This window comes from Euphorbia lathyris, chromosome 10 (genome assembly GCF_963576675.1).
Source record: "Euphorbia lathyris chromosome 10, ddEupLath1.1, whole genome shotgun sequence".
In the NCBI taxonomy this organism is placed as follows: Eukaryota; Viridiplantae; Streptophyta; class Magnoliopsida; order Malpighiales; family Euphorbiaceae; genus Euphorbia; species Euphorbia lathyris.
Genome location: NC_088919.1, coordinates 52,705,469 through 52,724,888, shown reverse-complemented (window position 1 = coordinate 52,724,888; position 19,420 = coordinate 52,705,469). Strand labels below are relative to the sequence as shown.

Genomic DNA, 19,420 nt, shown 5'->3' with positions numbered 1-19,420 from the left:
CACGTGATAAGAATTTGAGTAAAATAGGACTCACGATGTCTCATGCATCTCGTTAATCTATTACTGTGAGTGATACTGCAGTATTCACATGAACCTTAATGACCAAATGAATTTAGTCATTAACCTTAAATCTAGACTTATTAAATCTAAACCTTAGGATGTTTTGAATTTCTACTATAAGATTCTAATAAGCTTAAATCTAACAGTGAATGACGCATAAATGAAGAGAAACGAGATTGATGACAGAAACGAGAGCTCATTAATTATAGTTAAAATTTAACTCAACTTGCTAAACGTTAGACCTTCAATTGTAATATTTAGAGTGCCGTTGGACAGTAAACTGCAAAAAGTGAATTCAACAAGCACATACAACAAAATACAATAAAGAGAGGCATGTCAATTTCTTAGTGATGTTCACATGGATCATGATAGACCAAATGTCTACTTAAATTTAAGCTTTTAATCATCACTCTATAATTCTTAATAAAACCTAGATCTAACGGCAAATTCATTTAGCTCGTCAAATTCATGTGAACACACTATTGGTCAATTTCTCCGTTTTGCTTGAAGGTGAACTATATTCTTGATCCAAAAAACATAGAACCGTAGATTATGCAAGAAAAAATTGATCATACAACCTAATTTAATTCTTCATTACACCTGAATCTATACTGATTACTTTGATCTGTTACAATTATGTGTTCTGTTCTTGTTTTTCTTTCTATAATTTTCTTGAGTTGTATGTATGCTGCAACTACCATGCCTGGGTTTGTACAATACAATGGGGATGCAAAACTCTCTTCTTCTGTACAGCAAACTCTATGAACAAAAATTGTAACTTCCCAGCTTACTTCTTTTGGAAAGTCACCAGCATAAAGTAAGCGACAAACCGGCTGAGTATGCCGGTAAGAATGAGAAGTTCCAGACATAGAGTCCAGTGACCAAGGTTATAGCCGGTGCTCATTAACGAGTGGCACCGAGTTATCACCCAGACGCCGGAGTACCTGAAAACACCATTGCAGAAGAAGGAAATAGAAATGTTAAACCATAGTTATTAAAGGCGCAGGACGCATTCAGATGACTCTACTTTTTATCTCAGAACCCTTAAAACACAGTCTAGGTTATAGAACTGCGTCTAGACGTGCCTCCAGCAAGGTGCTAGACTCACAAAGGCGCACACCTTTTGTACAGAGCCTGCCTTTTGGCTTCTAAAGATGACATGCCTGGAGCCTAGAATCTTTTGTGCCTCAGGTGCGCCTTTGATAACTACGAATGTATTTGTTTAGTAACTTAAGTTTTTGAATTGAAAAAAAGTAGCCAGAACATCAGAAAACAACCAGAAATTGTTTCTCCCTTTTTCTTTTAATTTATTTTATTTCAGCTGATTTCCATTGTTTAACCTTTTTTCCATTAGGAAAAGAGAGGTTTCCAGGAAACGGTTGGGCGCATATATGCTGTTGATTTATGATACGAAACAGTACATATGACACGATCCATTTAACACAATTATCATTTTTGTGGTAGTTATATCATAAATAATCATGTGAAATATATAAATCATATAACACGATTATCACCTATTTTGACAAGCTAAAATTATCAATAAGGAAAAGGAAAAAAAGACTGCAACGAACCGTTCTGCATTTGCAATGATTAAAGCTTCTATGGCCCATTTTGGGTAGCACAAATTTCCTATAACCTTCACAAATCCACTCTGTTGTTCTTGAGTCGCAACGAGAGTCAAAACAACAGGAAACAGCACTGACCACTGCAAGCAACCAAAAAAAGAAAGGAAGAATCTCATTAGCTAGAAACAAAGCGTAAAATACATCCATCCGTGGTCCATAAACTATAATGCAATTAACATTATAGCTCCTAAAGTTCATAAAGTCCTTGAACTATACATTATACTAACGTAAAATCCAAATAAAAGAAAACAAAAAAAATTAACGAAAGGATAACCTGGATAAGTTGACTACATCATTTCGTTAATTTTTTAAACGGATTTTCTTTGATTTAGACTTTAATGTTCATAATGTAAAGTTACGTAACAAAATCCAAAACCTAAAAGGGACCTCAAAGGAGGAGGAGGAGGATTGCCTCACATATATAAGGAGCCATATAGCACCCTAATTAGGCAGTGTGGGATATTTAACATACTCTCTTGCGCTCAGAACCATCTAGAGCGTGAAGAAAATATTCATGGGTGACTCAACATTGAGTACAAGGCTCTCGTACCATTTAGAAAGAAAAAAAAACCCTAACTCAACCCAAAGGCACCTAAAAGAAGGAGGATTGCCTCATATATATACGGATCCGTAATTAAGCAAGTCGGATATCTAACACATCCTCTCACATCTAGAACCATCTAGAGCGTGAAGAAAATATCTATGCGCGACTCAACATTGAATACAAGGCTACTAAATAAACAAAGGCCTAACACACTCCAAAAGGTACCTCAAAGGAGGAGGAATGTCTCACATATATAAGGAGCCATGTAGCTCTCTAATGAAGCAATGTGAGATAGTTAACATACACCCCTTATGACCACAACCATCTAGCGAGTTAACAGAATATACATGGGTGAATGAACATTGAATACAAAACTCTGATATCATATAAACAAAGACCTAAGTCACTCCAAAAAGTACCTCAAAGGGGGAGTATTTAATATCGCCTGAAGCCATACAACTCCCTAATTAAACAATGTGAGATATTTAACACGTTATAGTTCAGGAATCATAAATGTACTTTACCCTAGAAACAGTGTATAAAGCAATGATTTTATCAGTAAAACCTTACCAGTTGAGCAGGACTAGGATCGAGGTAAATGGCAAATATGTAAGCAATGCCGGTCACACAGTAGACGAGGCAAAGTAAAACGACGTAGTTGTCCATAAAACTCGATCTAGGATTGTTGAAGAAATAGAACATGGATAAGTAAAAAAGAGGTTTGATAAATGTATTGAAATGGTCGACTGTATCTTTTGACAGAAAATAAGCTAAGCTACTCATTCCAGCTGCACTCTCTCTCCAGTAGTGTAATTTGTCCAGAGAAAATGATCTTAAAGCAGCAATCTTGCATAGTAATGCTGCAAATAGGAACAACAGATTGTATATATGAGAAAGAGCACACTACAAAAATACGTTTTAAGTAAAGATCATATGCATTGTACATATAGCAGTGCATTATAATTGTTTGAATATAAGAGGCTGAATACATCAGGCCCCCCTGAACTTGGTCCAAGAAACCAATTAGCCCCCTGAATTTAAGGATGTCCCATTAGTCTCCGAAACTTGCTTAATATGACATGATTATCCCCTTATTGCTACAGGGAAGCATTGAGGAGATTTGGGCAAGTTGAAGCACGTATGCTTTAACCAAGTTTAGGGGCCAATAGGTCACTTTAAGCAAGTAGGGGGCCAATAGGTCATTTTAAGCAAGTTCTGGGGGTCAATAGGTTACTTTCAGTCAATTCAGGGGGCTAATGAGATATTCCCAAAGTTCAAGAAGCCAATTGATTTTTTTGGGTCAAGTTCAGGAGACGTATTTAGCCAATATTAGAAAAATCAACTATAAGCAGGTTGACTTATGTCATGGAACCAATTGAACTAAAAGCTTAAGCTAATAGTTAAAGGCCCAATCCATATTAATATCGGACACGCCCCAGCACGCAAATGCCGACAAATGGGGTTGCCGGGAATTGAACCCTTAAAAGGCTCTTGTACCATGTCATGGAACCAATTGAACTAAAAGGTAAGATTTTAGTTCATTTGGTTCCTTGACAACTTAAAAGATGAAGTTATTGTGGTTTACATGCGCCGGTTAGGAGAACCGAAGAGTGGCAAAGGGATGTAGTGGTGAGGGGTAGGGGAAGACCTAAGCAAACTTGGAGGAGGGTGATCGAGAGTGATATGAGTTTACTGGGAATTGAGGAAAATATGGTAGTGGATAGGACGGAGTGGAGGGAGCGAATTTGTGTCGCTGACACTACTTGATTTAACGGTTTTATATGATGGTTCATGTTAGCCGACCCCGAATCATTTCGGGACTAAGGCTTTGCTGTTGTTGTTGTTGTTGTTGTAACATGCCTAACCTTTTGGGTTAGGTCAATTCGCAAATAATTTCTCTATTTATGGTGGATTTCAAACTATTTCGGTGTTTGTTGTGATTTTGACTAGCCTTGCTAGTCAAGAAGGCAGAGAAGGGGGATGTGGGATTTTTCTGTCAACGCGGACCAATATCAATCCGCTTATGTAACAGGCGGACCAATACAAAAATGGAATTCGACACAAATATGGAGGAGGTTGGGTTTTCTTCTTCAAATGCAGAGGATTTCTTTTTTTGTTCTATAAAGTCTGGGTTAGTTTGATTGGATACCAACTCACTGGTAAAACACGATTGCTTTTGAAGTTATATGTATTGTGGAACTACAAATGTGTGTCTCAATTGATTTCAAAATTTGAAAACTATTTTTATATTGGTCCGCCTGTCACATAGGTGGACTAACCATTAGTCCGCCTTCCTGATCGGTGGGACAACCCAAAATCTGCACTAAAAAATAGTTTGAAATCCACTATAAGTAAATTGCTTGGGAATTGACCAGAAATATGTCAATAAACCTAAATTTTTCATGAGAAATTGAAGTCAAATAAATATCAAATGACTTTTGTTTAACTTACAAATTGCTATGACAGTAAAAGTATAGCCTTTGGACCCAAATGTTTCATCATCCACATTTGAAAGAGTTCCTAAGCAGGCTCCAGCTATTAATAAAATCACATAATCTGTCGCTATCAGTTTAGCTTCTCTTAGTCGTTGCTTGCCAGCCCTGAAAAATTTAAAGCCTTAAATGTAAATAGGCTGTGTAAACAAACATGGATTGAAATAATTGTGCAGTCAACAGGGTTGGCACTGAGACATGAAGTCCCCATCTCTGCCAGGAATCCGCCTGGACAGGGAAGAGGAATCCCGGAAAAAGTTCCCCACTGGTCAGGGATGCAGATTTTTTTTATCACCGGAGTTGAAGCGGGGACGGAGATGAAAAATCCCTCCCTGTCCTGATGGGATCCTCATCCCTGACTATGGAGGATCCCCGGGAGGATCCCCGAGAGTATTAATAACATCATATATATTTGAACCCTCAACTATTTGGTCTAATAGGCTCTGATACCATGTCGTGGAATCAATTGACCTAAAAGCTAAGCTGGTAGGTATACCTAAGAATTGCTTTTATTGCTATTATTATCTCTGACAATTTTAAAACAGAAAAAGAATAATACCTCCCAAGAAAATATCTGTACTGGCGGGCTACACCAGGAGTTCTACGGTTGGATAAATCTCCAGCGTTCTGTATATCAGCACTGGTCACCCGTGATTCACCAGCAAAAGATTGTTCTGAATTTGATGTTGTTTCAAGCCCATCACAAAGGTGCAGCAAATCTGGGGGGACTGGATACCCATTATGTAGCATCCATTTGACAGGCAACTGTTCAAAACTTACAGATGAATTCGGTTTGATTATACCCTCAAGAATGTCAATGTAGTGGTCTGGAGGAGTAATATGTTCTGGTACGACAATCCCAAAAGCAGAAAAGTAGTCTTCAACTTTCTTAACAGATCCATGGTACACTGTGAAACCACCCTTTGCTAGAAGTATTAACTCATCAAACATCTTGAACAGCGCATAGCTGAATCAGAAAAAAAAGGAGCTAAATGTTAAACCCTGATTATTTCTGTATTTCATATTTTATGATGATTTTCACAGATAAGCTATTGGTATTTGTAACAAATTATCGGGAAACAAGTTCATGACATTGAGCAAAATAATTGTCATGATTTCAACATAGTTATTAAAGGCTAAAGGCGCAAGGGGTCCTGGAGCCTTGTGCCTGAAAGACAGAAGGCGCAGTAAAGAAAAATAATATATGAAATTATAAAGGGATAAGTACAAAAATAAATTGTGTGGTTTCACATATACGCGAAAGCAAATACATGTCTGAGGTTTCATCCACAAGCAAATACGCGAAAGCAAACTGTTAGAAAAGAAAAATATAGTTGTTTTATCATTTTTTCAGCTTTAAAATATTTTTATATGTAGGAAAGATAAATATGAGATGAAAAAAAACTACTAGAATTTTGTTTTGAATACTTGCCACGTAGGCTAATTTAGACAATATTAATGAAAAAGCCTGTCTTTTGTTAAGAGAGGAAACCTCAGACCCGCATTTGTAAACTTTTAAACCATGCAAGGTTTATTTTTGTATCTTTCCCAACTATAGATCACAACAATCAACATTTATAAAATGCAGCAAATAGTCAAATACCAAAGCATATCCAATTATCCATAATCTTAATCATAACATGCATGAAATAAATTCCAAATTAACTACCGATCGCACAAGAAAGTAAGGTTAAGTTTCTGTTTTTCTAATTTTTAATTTTATGTCTTTTTATTTTGTTTTATTTGGGTTTGGTTGGGGTATCGCAAAACTGATAGTCATAGGTTTAGATTTATTTTCTTTTTGTAAAAAGTGTCCCGCCGTGTCCTCTGTCACGGGGCCAACTATCATCCCCCCTCACATCCTGCTGTGTCCCCATTTAAAAAAAAAAAACAAAAACAGGGGACACTTTTTTGCCGTGTCCCCATGTTCGGAGTGTCCTCCTGGAAGTGGTGGTGCTTCATAGCTACTAACTCTTCCACAATCATAAATCATCATAAAAATTCTAATCTAAAGACTAAAGTTCAACAAATGGCTGATTCTCTCCTGCAGAATTGCAGCCAAGTGTTCAAAATGCAGTGTTTTTTTTTTTTGTGTTGTTCTTTGTGATATTGCTGCCTTTCAAATCTTCTTTCCTTATTTTATTTATTTCCTTTTGTTCTAGTTTAATTTCAGCCGTAGATCATATAGATAGGAAAGGGCTGAGATTGAAAATCCTATTTTTAACTTGGAACTTAGAAAACAAAGTGTAGCTTCTCAATTTGCGCCTACACGTGCTTCCGACAAGGCGCTAGGCTAAAAAAGGCACACTTACACTGGCGCTCTTGATCAGAGCTCTGCCTTTTGGCATCTCAGGCAGCAATGCCTGGAGCCTAGCACCTTTTGCGCCTGAAGTGCACCTTTTTTTTTTCTTGATGCAGAAGCGCGCCTTTGATAACTATGGATTTGACTTTCTATTCTTTCACACATTGGACTGAGATAAACAAGTGATCCATTATAAAAAAAGAAAAAAAGAACTTGACAAGCGATTTAATTATCTCAGACTGCTTGAAATACACTCTTCACATATTAAACTTCAACAACCAGCTAAAACAGCAAACACAGAAAAGAGAAGTATTTTGTTACTCAATGACTTAATTATATTCAAGAATCTATTATTCTTGCTTATCCTGCTCACATCGATATGCTGAGAGATCAGCGTAGCAAATCTATTTCTCAAGGATCTGAGACTTCAGAGGAAAGAGCATATTCAGAAAAGCTGATACAATAGGAAGGAGAAATTACCTTGGCTGATGAACAACTGCAGAAATGTTCACCCCTTCAAGAGCTTCACGCCGTAATGCTTTCAGAAGTAACTGAGAAGATGAACTATCCAAACCAGTAGTTGGCTCATCCAATATCAATAGTGAAGGTTCCATAACCATTTCTAGCCCAACATTCACACGTTTCCTCTGACCTCCAGATATCCCACGCTTCTCCACTGTCCCGACCAATGAATCTCTCACTGCCTGCAATCCCAACGCCTCGATTACTCTTTCAATAACCAGAACCTTGTCAGCTTTAGGCATATCAGCAGATAATCTGTAGTACAAGAAATGAACAAGAGAAATGTTATAGATATGAGAATAAAATCGTTAGAAACACAAGGTATCAATTATTTGTGGACATTAATATGGTGTTTAACTGATATATATTTCCAAGCTTACTACTGGAAATAAGTTGTATGATGCTTACCTGCACCTTGCACTGAAAAGGAGATTCTCTTCCACTGTCAAGTCTCCATGAACGACATCATCTTGTGGAACAAAGCCGATAATTTTCTTATAGGAATGAATAGATTCATTCTTTCCGTTTATAAGAATTGAACCTTTCATACTGCATCCACTGACTTTTCCTGCCAAAGCAGAAAGAAACGTTGTCTTGCCAGCTCCTGATGGACCCATGACAGCAGAAACTCGGCCTGGAGTGAATTTCCCAGTGATAGACCTAAGCAAATGTCTGTTCTTCCCTTTCAATGTAAGAGTTAAATCTTTGAAAGCAATCTCTATTACTGGTCTAGTCTTGATGTCGGTGTCGGTAGCCATTGAAATCACCCCTGAGAAGGTCAAGTTCTTGTGCTCCTGCTGCAAAGCTTTTTCCTTCTCAATTTGACCATATGCATACTTAAATATTTGGCTGTTAGTATGCAACTGTTTACCCTTTGGTGGCACACTCTTTTTTATGTTTTTATCTCCAATTTTTAAATTGAAGCCTTCAGGACTATTTGGATTGTCATCAATAGACTGCATCATTTTCGTGAGGTTGCTTGAATCTTTTTTGTTGGCTTTTGCATCTGTAGATGACTGCCCAGATGCACTTGGAATAGGAGGCACAGATGGTAATAAAGCATGCTCTGATTGAGATTGAGACTTAGATTTTTGACGAGAAAATTTACGGGAGAGCTGTTGTTGCAATCCAATAGCACCTTTCTTGGCAACCTCTGTTGCATGTTTCCACCTTTCACGCGCTTGTGCAGTTTCTCTTGCTTGCCTTGCTGCAACTTCTCTTGATTTGGCTGCTCTTCTCTCTCGTACAGAGAGAACTTGGTCAGAGCAGTTAACAATAATGAGAAGCAAAGTAGTCAACACAACCTACAAGAGCATTTGAATGTTGTTAAACACAAATACATCCAACTAACAACAGATACTCCAATAAATCCCGCAAAGATGGCAATATTGGAAGAGAATAGTGGGGAAGTGTTATAAATTGTCAAAATCAAACATAAGCTGACAAAGCTGCAATCTTGCATGTGAATTTTTGGATTCGACGCTACAAAGAAATTAACTTACTATAAGGATGATCCCATATGCCCGGAGATTTTGATTTGCAGTATTGGGTTTACAGGTAGTCAACTTGTAGCATGCTGCAAGATTATTGATAAAAATGCGACAATCACATATACATTGAAGAAAATGCTATGACTAAATCGTCCAGAGACGACACAATAAAAATGAGAATTAGAAACATTGTATGCAGTTAAAGAACAAAAATGTGGACCATATAATTGCTTTTCAATTTAACATTTATTGTTTTGCTTTAAAAACAGAAAAAAGTTGTGGAAGAAAAAGAAAGGAAACTTCATGTCTTCAATTGAAATTCTAGGCAGATAGATGTTTGATATACTTTAATCCCTATGCTCAGTTCACCTTACTGCAATCTGATTCTCTGCAAAATCCTTGTTTTTTCAAACTGATTTCTCGGGTAGAAAGATTTCAAAACTAGCAATCACATCCATGCTACAGGAAACGAGATCTGTAGAAACGTTTATAACTTATAAAATTTAAATCATTTGCAAAGTCTCTATACGTAATTTCTACTAGCTTATATTTTCTCAATTAATATAGTAGCAAATGATTATTTTTGTTTACTTCTCCCATTGAACAAGGAATGCCATATCAACAAACTGAGAGATGCTAATTTTTTAGAATGGTGATAAAATTAAAAGAGGGGATTTGAAGCCATGACATGGATAATAAAAGAAATATCCAAAAACTCACATGTTTGAGCAGTGGAACCCATCAAGCAGTAATGTCTGCATTCGTGAAAAACATAAGAGTCAGTACATTTGTTAAGCATCAATAAGTGCAGGATCTTGCTGATAGTAATTCAGATTTTTGGACAGTAATATTTTGCCGGAATACATGTTGAAAGCAATTCGAAAAGTCTAGTGAGTTTTGGGATAAGAAGCAGTACCCACTAGTACAAGGATTTTTAAGTATAGGACTTGGGCAGTATGATCCTGGTGGACAAAATAATTCGCTGCTACCGACATCAGCCCATGTATCAGCACTCCCACAAGTATGATTCAGTTGTCCTGGAGGTATTTGGTAATTATATCTGCAATATTTTTCTACCAATAAATATTAATTCATATTACAAACCATGAAGGACTTATAATATGAATACAATTAAAATCAAGGGAAAAGTAAAAAAATCAACCTCGTGGTCTTACGCATTTGCAAAGACGTCCTGTGGTTTAAAAGTTTACAAATAAGAGTTTGAGGTTTCTTCTATTTGCAAAAAAAAACTTTTTCACTAAAATCATCCAAATTTTCCTCTGTGGCAAACATTCAGAACAAAACTCCCGTGGTTTTTTTGTCCCATTTATACCCTTCCAACATATAAAAACATTTTAAACCAGAAAAGAATTATAAGAACAAGATAGCTAAAATGTCCCTTGTTTACCTAGCGATTTTATTGAAAAAAAAAATTGGTCTTTGCAAACAGATGAAACCTCAAACCCATCTTTGCAAACTTTTAAGCCACGGGGATGTCTTTGCAAAAGTGCACAACCACAAGGTTCTATTTTTGTACTTATCCCTAAAATCAATAGACAAAGATATGAACTTACGGGTCACATATTCCAGTTGTTTGGTTGAGTTTTGCAAGTGGACAATAAGAACCTAATGGGCAAGCTTCATTTACAAAAACATAAAAAGTAAAGCAAAAGGTATTAGTAATTCTTTCACTTTCACCACTTAAGTCGATTCTTTCATCTTTGAAATAATAAGAACCTAAACTTTTTTTACTCAACAGTTTCTACAAAAAAATCACACGAAAAACTTGAAATGGCCCAAAAATATAAGGATAAAAAAAAATAGCATCCACAATATCCTCAATCTCCAGAAAAATGCAGAAAATACATATTTCACACAATAAAACAAAAAAGTGATACATTTGCATTGTTGTTGATCTTTGGTGAATATGAATCTAAAATCAAACACATTATAGCCATAAAAACTATATGTTGTGAGAGAAGTCGAGCCATCTCAATGCTGAAAAATAAGTGATATGAATCCACAAACATATCCTATTGAACTTTGCAGATATCTCGAGATGTAATAAAAATGAAGCAACCTAACCACCTATGCGCTTTTCACATCAGTCCTTTGCCCTCTTTTACATGTTCACCGATTTTCATTCTCTACCTCAACCTAAAATTAGTGCTCGACCATGTAATCTTTAACTTTTCATCAAGTCATTGCTAGAGTCTATGAAGGTGCAGTTATCTAAACTATGCATATTTTTATATTGGTATTTCACTACTCACTAAAATCAATTTCATTAAAACGCTTAAATTGCAATCACAAATGATTGCGCAGTTGTGTTGTGACCAATTCAGACAATATATATCATCATATGAGAAAAATGGAGCAGGTGTTTCTCTCATGTATTTAACATATAGCATAAAAAGGATACACCTATGATCATTCAAATGATTAGAACATCAAAATGGTAAGCAACCATGTAAGAATTGTAGATAAAATAAAGAAAAATACAACAAACTCTTAAATATTTTTAGTCATTATGTTCATAGGCAAGTACTCACGTATCATGCAAGTGAGACCCTGTGGACAGAAGAAGCCCTCACAACAAGGTTGACAGTCTTCTGTTCTAGTAGGCATACGTTTAGAATCATCAAGAACAACTTTCTCATTTGGGGAAGTACTACAACCCCACCCTGGTTCACATCCAGAAGGCCAATAGGTCAAATTGCAGTTCTTATTAGGTTTCAAGTAATTGACATCTCTTGCCTCCTTCCCAAAGAGACTGGTGAAATAGAATGTGATTTCAGCAGCTGTACATAGTCGGCGTGTTATATCTCCTGCTTATTGAATTGCAACAATAATTAGTAACTAGGTAAATATATGAGCATATAAAATTGTACGATAGCAAAGATATGTATAAGCATGAAAAGCTTGTGGGGTTACATTCCCTTGATCCAGTTTCAATCTATGTTGCACAAGAACCTTGATTTAAAGCGTTTCACGTTTTGGGAAATGTTTTGGTCATGTTTCCGTAATTTAAGAAAATTGAAAGTTCATTTCTTAACATTTGGAACTCATTTCCTAATGTGTTTTAAGAAGTAGATCAATGTTAACCACATGGAATCCCCAATATTTACTAGATCGTCTTCTACAAGCTTTCAAACTGGAAAAAACCTATTTTCTCCCTTTGTTACACATGCATCCTTATAATTTTAAAAAGTTATAGATTTACCACTGTATTTTTATCATTTACATGTTTCCCCCATGCTTCCATTTCCTACAAGTTTTACAAATATCCTTTTCCGGTGTCTGTTTCCGTATCAGTTTCCATGTAACATAGGTTTCAATTACACTAAATTGTACTTGCCATCTTCTAAATCCTCATCAAGTTGGCCAGCAAAAAAGGAAGATACAATACAAGCATCACCCTCTCACAATCATATTTGAGAAAGGTGAGCCCTACTTACTATAAGCAATACAGAAAATGGAATCATGAAAAGAAAAAATGTAACGTCCAAAAGAATGTGCATCCTCACCTTTTGTCTTTCTTATACAATTAGTTAAGAAATCCAAACGTCCTGTAAAATCAAAAGCCTCATCCCAATCTGCTTTCCTGAGAGGCATGAATATTAGTTGTTAAAATAATATGCAAATCTACATTGTCTAAAGAAAAAAGAAAAATGCAAAACTACTCACACATTCTTTATGCAAAAATCAGATGATTCAAGTATAGAATCACTAAACACTGTACTGAGATTTGACAGCCGATTATACAGCGAGTCTGTAATAATTGGAAGCAAGGCTGGATTCCCAGTCTGACTATAATCATCCCCATCCACACAATTTGCACATGGCAATAGGTTGAAAGCAACAACTAAAAACAATAGAAAATGAAGAACCCAGCAAATGTTAATCTTCACCCCACTCATTTCCACAATTTGCAGCAGCTCTCCAATGTATAATTATAATTATGGACAAACATAACAAAATCCGTGAGCCCGAATTCACAAAATCCCAACGGGAATCAACCATGGCATCCTCGATAACAAAGTGCTTCAATCTCTCAACAAAATGTACCAAAATTAGGGATTTGATCGGTAAACCAGAAAAGGGTCGTTAACATACCAAAAGAGGGTGGGCGAGAGGTGGAGGGATTGAGAAGCAGAGAAGGGGAAGATTTTTTGTTCAAAGAAGAGGAGTCCATTACTTTTGATTTGAACGGAAGTCCTTGATTTTGGATGAAGAGATGGCGAGGAGAAATGAGTGGCAATATCTTCGGCAATCTATTACATGTATAAAATGAGGAAGACAAGAAAAGAAACACTTCACCATTATAGAGCACCTGATGTGTCAAAAGTATGAAGTTTTTTTTTTTTTTTTTTATGTGTAATTTTTTTACTTTATTATTTTTTTTTTTCTGTTCGTAAGGGTATCCACCGTCGATAACAGTGACTATCCCTTTCACAGATTGTTTACTTTATTTTTATTAGAATTAGTATAATTATTTTTCAATTTTTTTCTACTAAAAAAATAAAAAGTATTTTTAAGTTAAGAGAATGTGTCGTCTTAACCAGGGTCGTTCCTGGACGTGGATAGGAGAGACGTATGTCCATGACCCAGCTTAATAATATATATTTTTTAAATGATATGTAAATTATAAATCAGAAGATGTAACAGTTACGAAAAATAATTGTAGCCCTAAATAAATTGGAGCACATATCTAAGCATAAGAGAGGGAGAGTCCAAAAATAATATTTAAAAAAAAAATATAAAAATTCAAATCTTAAAAGATGTATCGGCAATAATTATAATATCGAGGCCTAAACATTTACAAAATGATTTTATGACTATATTTTCTTATAATAATTTTTGGCACGTTGATATAGATGGTGTTCTTTCAAAAAAAAATGGCAGTGTTGTAAATAACTTTATCAACTATGTTGATATCATTCATTTGAAATTATTGGGTTTGTTAAAACAGAAAGATTGTTATCCAAATATTTCAAATTGCGTTTTGAATCCTCCTAACTATGCCAGTAACGGTTGTCAAGGACGGAGCCAGCCCAGGGTTCGAGGGGACTCCGACCTTCCAATCGCCGGCTCCATCCTTAAGTAGTATCTGTTCGATATTTAATAGCCTCCCTAAATTTAGTTCATGTTCCCGTGTTTGTAATGTTATTTCATTATTTTTAGTTGGTTGAGAGGTGTGTTCCAATACAAAAGGTCATGAGATCAAACCTTTTTAAATTTTGAGACTCAAAAAACACCTAATTTTTTAATTAAATTACTTTGTAAAAATTATAAGAAATTCATCATAAAAAAAGATAAAACTGGTATAATTTTTAAGAAATTAGTGTTGGATTTATATAACATTAAATATATCTACTTCTTCTTTTAAATAAGCATTTTTCACTTTTTAGCATTCAACACATCAAAACGTTTAGGATGTTGGAGGCCAAATTTTTTTGCTCTTGGTTTCAGAAAAATTTCCCCAACTCCATAAATCTAACTTTGACGCCACTTGCAAGGCTAAATTTAGCCCCCACATATATCAATTCTTAGTTCCGCCACTGACTGTCTACTGAAAGATTTTTTTTCGAAAATAAAATTATTGAAAAACTGCTTGAAATCATCAACGTCACAAAAAATGTTGAATGATTTAATAATCTTATATTTGAGAGAAATATGTTAGAGCATATTCATGTATACACTGTTGTTATTTTACATCTATAAATACTCGTAGATAATGTTTTATATGAGTAACTAGGTACTAAAGCTAAATAAAAAGTTTTATATATGAAATTTGATATTTTTATTAGATCACTTGTTAAGTATAATAAAAACATGTCATTTTTAATTACTCGTTCTTTACATTAAATTTTCTACTTTTTATTTTTTATTTGTATTAGAGCCCTAATTTTTTTAATTGAAATACGGATCTAGCCCAATGGGAAGTCCAACCAGGTTGGCATCCCCGAAAAGGCAAAGAACCAAATATATAAATGAAGAGATGAAAAAAGTATGAAACCAGTACAAAGAATGTTTTAAGAAAATCTAAACATATCCCTACCAAGGGCATTATCTCTAGCAAGAAAGGAGCAGAAGTCTGGAAGGGTATTCCACATTTGTAAATCTGAGGCCAGACGTCCGTAATTAGCAAGAGCGTCTGCCACTTGATTTCCCTCACGGAACACATGAGAGACAACCACCTGAATATGTGTCATTGAATCTAAACAATTTAACCAATCCACACGCATTGTCCAGGGAATGATCTGCGCACGGGCACGGAAAATTCGAATAACGTAAGTCGAGTCACTTTCAATCCAGAGACGAGTCCATCCACATGACCTCGCAATTGAAACTGCAAAAATAGCGGCTTGCAATTCCGCCATGTGTACCAAAGCACAATCAAGGGGGAAGGCAAATGACCCAAGGGGATGCCCCTGACTATTCCGAAAAACCACACCGCAACCAGCTCTACCCGAGATCACGGAGGCATCAGTGTTAGCTTTAATCCAATCAGACGGAGGGGGCTGCCATCTAACTTCAATGATTCGAGGGGCCCTATGATGACGAGCGTTTAACCCGAGATTGTGGAGAATAGATAACTCCACAACAGAATTCCAAACCGATCCGTTGCTGATTCTATCAGAGCTACGAATTGCAGACCAAAGACAGCGTAATGCCTCATGAATGTTTGGTGGCTTGCTCTCAAAAATAGCATCATTTCTTACAGACCAGATCAACCAAACAACGTTGACAAGCGCGACCTGCCAGAGGGAAAGGACTTGCGAACTGAACTTGTGTGAGAAGGCGTGTTGTAAGAGGGTCTGTAGGGAAAAATCAAGTACAAGTCTTCTACCAAATAAAGCCGATATGCTGAACCAGATTTGGGAAGCAAAGGGGCAATGAACAAGCAAATGGTCACTCGTCTCATAAGCCATTAAACAGACCGGGGAGCGAGATATTAGTGGCAGACCTCTAGCACGGAGTGCATCATGAGTTGGTAAAGCGCCCCAGTATGCACGCCAGCAAACCATGGAGTGCGACGGCTGAATAAAAGGTTTCTGATTTATTATCCCACCCTAGGCATGACCTCTAAAATCTTAGGATCCGCCCTTATCTTAACTAACAATATAAGTTGGAGTTAAAAAAAAAAAAGAGGAAGAGATAAAAGGTCGTAACTTAGCAAACAATAATACGTAGAAGTTAAAAAAGAAAAAGAAAAAGAAAAATGAAGAGATAAAAGTAGATTAAGAATAAAGAATAATAAGGAATATTCTGTTAAAATAAAAATGAATGAGAAATTCTATTGTGGATCGGACCAGTAATTATTGGTTCCTTCATTCATTAGTAGTTGGGATTAAGTTACATTATCTGAATAAAATGATCATTATTAATACCGGTCCATCATATAATTTTTTTTCAAAAAGTAGACAACACCAAGTATCACATACTATATTCACCGCTTTCTTCAACAATGTTATGCCTCCTCCAATTTTGTATTCATTCATTTTCCTATTCACTCTCGCATTTATATCTGATGCCGACATCACCAGCACCTACGTTAGGCGACTAGCTTATTCCGGTGACATGCCATTAACTTCCTTCCCAATGATAATGCTATCGAACAGATCGGTCCTCCTGTCTCCCTCCTAGGCTAGAATCACTTAATATTTATATTATATCAATCAACGAGTTTATTATGTACTTAAAGGGTCATATAACTCAACTCAAGGGGATGTATTTGGGAAAAGTGTAATTATTTCATGGGTGAATCTAAGGAATCCATTTAGGGGCGGAGCCCGCCTAGGACTTGGGGGGCTCCGCCCCCGACCGCCAGGTCCACCCTTGATTAGTATTGTTTCGGTAGTTGATAGCTCCTCTAATTTTATTTCATATTAATATTCATAGTATTATTATAATATTTTAAGATAGTTGAATCAGTTAATATTCATTTTTAGTACAAGAGATTATGGGTTTAAATCCCCATGAAGTACACGAGTTAAGGTAATGGGATGGGTATATATAATTAAAAGATAAACGGGTAAGAGTTTGAGATTGGTACTACCCGCGGGTACTATCCGTTGCGATCCCAAGTTCCTTTTCAAGACAAATACAGACAATAGCAGGGATAATCAGTCGGAGAAACGAAGGAGATTGTGAAAATAAAGAGAGAATAGAGAGATCGACCATGTGTTTGAGTGTTATGCATATAAGAATCTATTTATATATAATGGTATTATTATATTTATAATTATGCCATTGATGAGTATTCCCGTATTTCACATAATGAGCTGTTTTCATGTGATCCTTATAAAATTTTGTTTGAAAACATTTATTTAATTTTTTTTCAAGGGAATTGAATCAGAATAAACTCAGATCAATCAATACAAAATAATTACTGATACAAGTCTTTAATATGAATAATGTTTCACCTACATTTATACAAATATATTGGTCCATATATACTTAACTTTTTGTTTGTATTAATCATAAAATAAAAAAAGGGGTTAAGGTGCAAAAATACCCCTAACGTTTTGGCTTAGGAGCAATTTTACCCCTAACGTCTAAAATGGTGCAATTTTACCCCTAAAGTTTGTAACCAAGAGCAATTTTACCCCTAACGTTGATAATTTGGGTCAATTTCAGAAATTATTATAAAACACATACATTTTTGTTCTTTATTTCGCACCAATTGCATATCAATCATTATATAAAAAAGGATTTCATGTTTTTTGTAATTTAATAATAGAATTGAAGATTAATATTTATAAATTCGGTGAATTTTTTGATTTTTTTTGTCTAATTCGTACAAAAGACATTATATTTTTTTTATATTTTTTTCACATCCCAACATATGTTTGTGATTTGTTACTGATAAAATGACATGCGTGTGAAGTGTAGATGACAAGATTCATGGCTGAGAAGACAGTTTGATGAATTATTTATCAAATTGACCCAATTTATCAACGTTAGGGGTAAAATTGCTCTTGGTTACAAACGTTAGGGGTAAAATTGTACCATTTTAGACGTTAGGGGTAAAATTGCTCCTAACCCAAAACGTTAAGGGTATTTTTGCACCTTAACCCAAAAAAAAAAAAACTATTTAAATTCTATAACTGAAATAACCCAATTACGGTTTAGCATTATGTAATTACTACCCTTTGAATTTGCAGGAAAATTATGCTCTTTAAACATGTGATATTTATTTTTTAATTTTTTTAAAAATGATCTTGACTCCTTAAAAATTTACATGGCTGAGTAAATGAAAGTTTTGAGCAAATTGAAATACATACGCTTTAAACAAATTACATATATAGTTCAATAAATCACTATAAACAAATAGAAAAGTTAATAAACCACTTTTAGAAATCAATATATCACTTTAACTAAGTTCGACTTTTCAGAACAAATTTAGGAAGCTAAAAACGTATTAAATCTATTTATTATAATGTGACATGCTAATTAAACTTTTTATAATATACCGACTAAAATGGTCCAATATTAATTTCAAATAAATGTTTTTCATATTATAATAAAAATTACATTAATGATCCGAAAACTTATTATTTTATATATTTAGCCTTGATTACATCGCATAAAAAACGATGATTTTCAAGTTGTTCCGCGTTCATATGACTAGTACCCGCAGTTAATATTTGATGATCTTCACTTATATGACATGATTCCAATAACCCTTGTATTATATCTAACTCTCTTTTTTCAAGCTCTATCATTTTAGCAAAAAATGCCTTCATTTTTTCTTCGGTAGCACGATTTCGGTTGAGGGCGAGCCTTGGCGCAACGATAAAACGTTGTTGTCGGTCACACGGGTTCGAGTCTTAGGAGCGGCCTCTTGCCAAAAAAATTGGCAAGGGAAGGCTTGCCCCCAGTACACCCTTGTGGTGGGACACCTCCCTGGACTCTCGCTTAGCGGGGACGCGTAATGCACCGGGCCGCCCTTTAGCACGATTTCGGTTGAGATGTTTTCGACCGTTCCTTTGATTGTTTGATGCCTCACTTTGTCTTTGCCGCATTGACTCTGCCAATATCATAAACACTACCTCGTCGGTATCATCTACCAATTCCTCGAAGAAAAACTCTTCAATTTTTTTAAGCTCGGCAGAATCCATTCGAGTGTGTAAATAAATGGTGTTTTGGAGAAAAATACGGTAGTAGTAGTGAATGATGATGGTTGTGAAAATATTTATATAGGCTTATGATACTAGTAAAAGATATTTGATAAAAGAAGAAGAATCTTAAGGAGAGAAGAGAGAAAGCTGCTATTACTTTTCATAAAAATGAGCTCATAACAGCTCTGGTACAAATAGTCGTTTTGTCTGGTGAGGAATGACAAAACAGAACTAACCTCAGCCAAACACGTGGCT

At 35.5% G+C, this 19,420-nt stretch overlaps 1 protein-coding gene across 2 annotated transcripts; it reads right to left on the bottom strand.

Moving 5' to 3' along the window:
• Positions 1–586: 586 nt before the first annotated feature.
• On the bottom strand, positions 587–13,318 carry LOC136208910 (putative white-brown complex homolog protein 30). Of its 2 annotated transcripts, none has more exons than XM_066000199.1 (14): positions 12,726–13,318; positions 12,566–12,642; positions 11,591–11,866; positions 10,613–10,676; positions 9,955–10,098; positions 9,759–9,793; positions 9,051–9,124; positions 7,957–8,852; positions 7,507–7,803; positions 5,284–5,691; positions 4,684–4,832; positions 2,803–3,092; positions 1,635–1,768; positions 587–1,004 (listed from the first exon to the last, which is right to left on the bottom strand). In XM_066000199.1, exons 1-14 carry the CDS (start codon positions 12,956–12,958, stop codon positions 848–850), a joined length of 3,234 nt encoding a protein of 1,077 aa, XP_065856271.1. In that variant the 5' UTR covers positions 12,959–13,318; the 3' UTR covers positions 587–847. The 2 variants fall into 2 exon arrangements, with proteins under 2 accessions (XP_065856271.1, XP_065856272.1); XM_066000200.1 differs by having other exon boundaries at positions 12,566–12,634; positions 12,726–12,860.
• Positions 13,319–19,420: the final 6,102 nt, after the last annotated feature.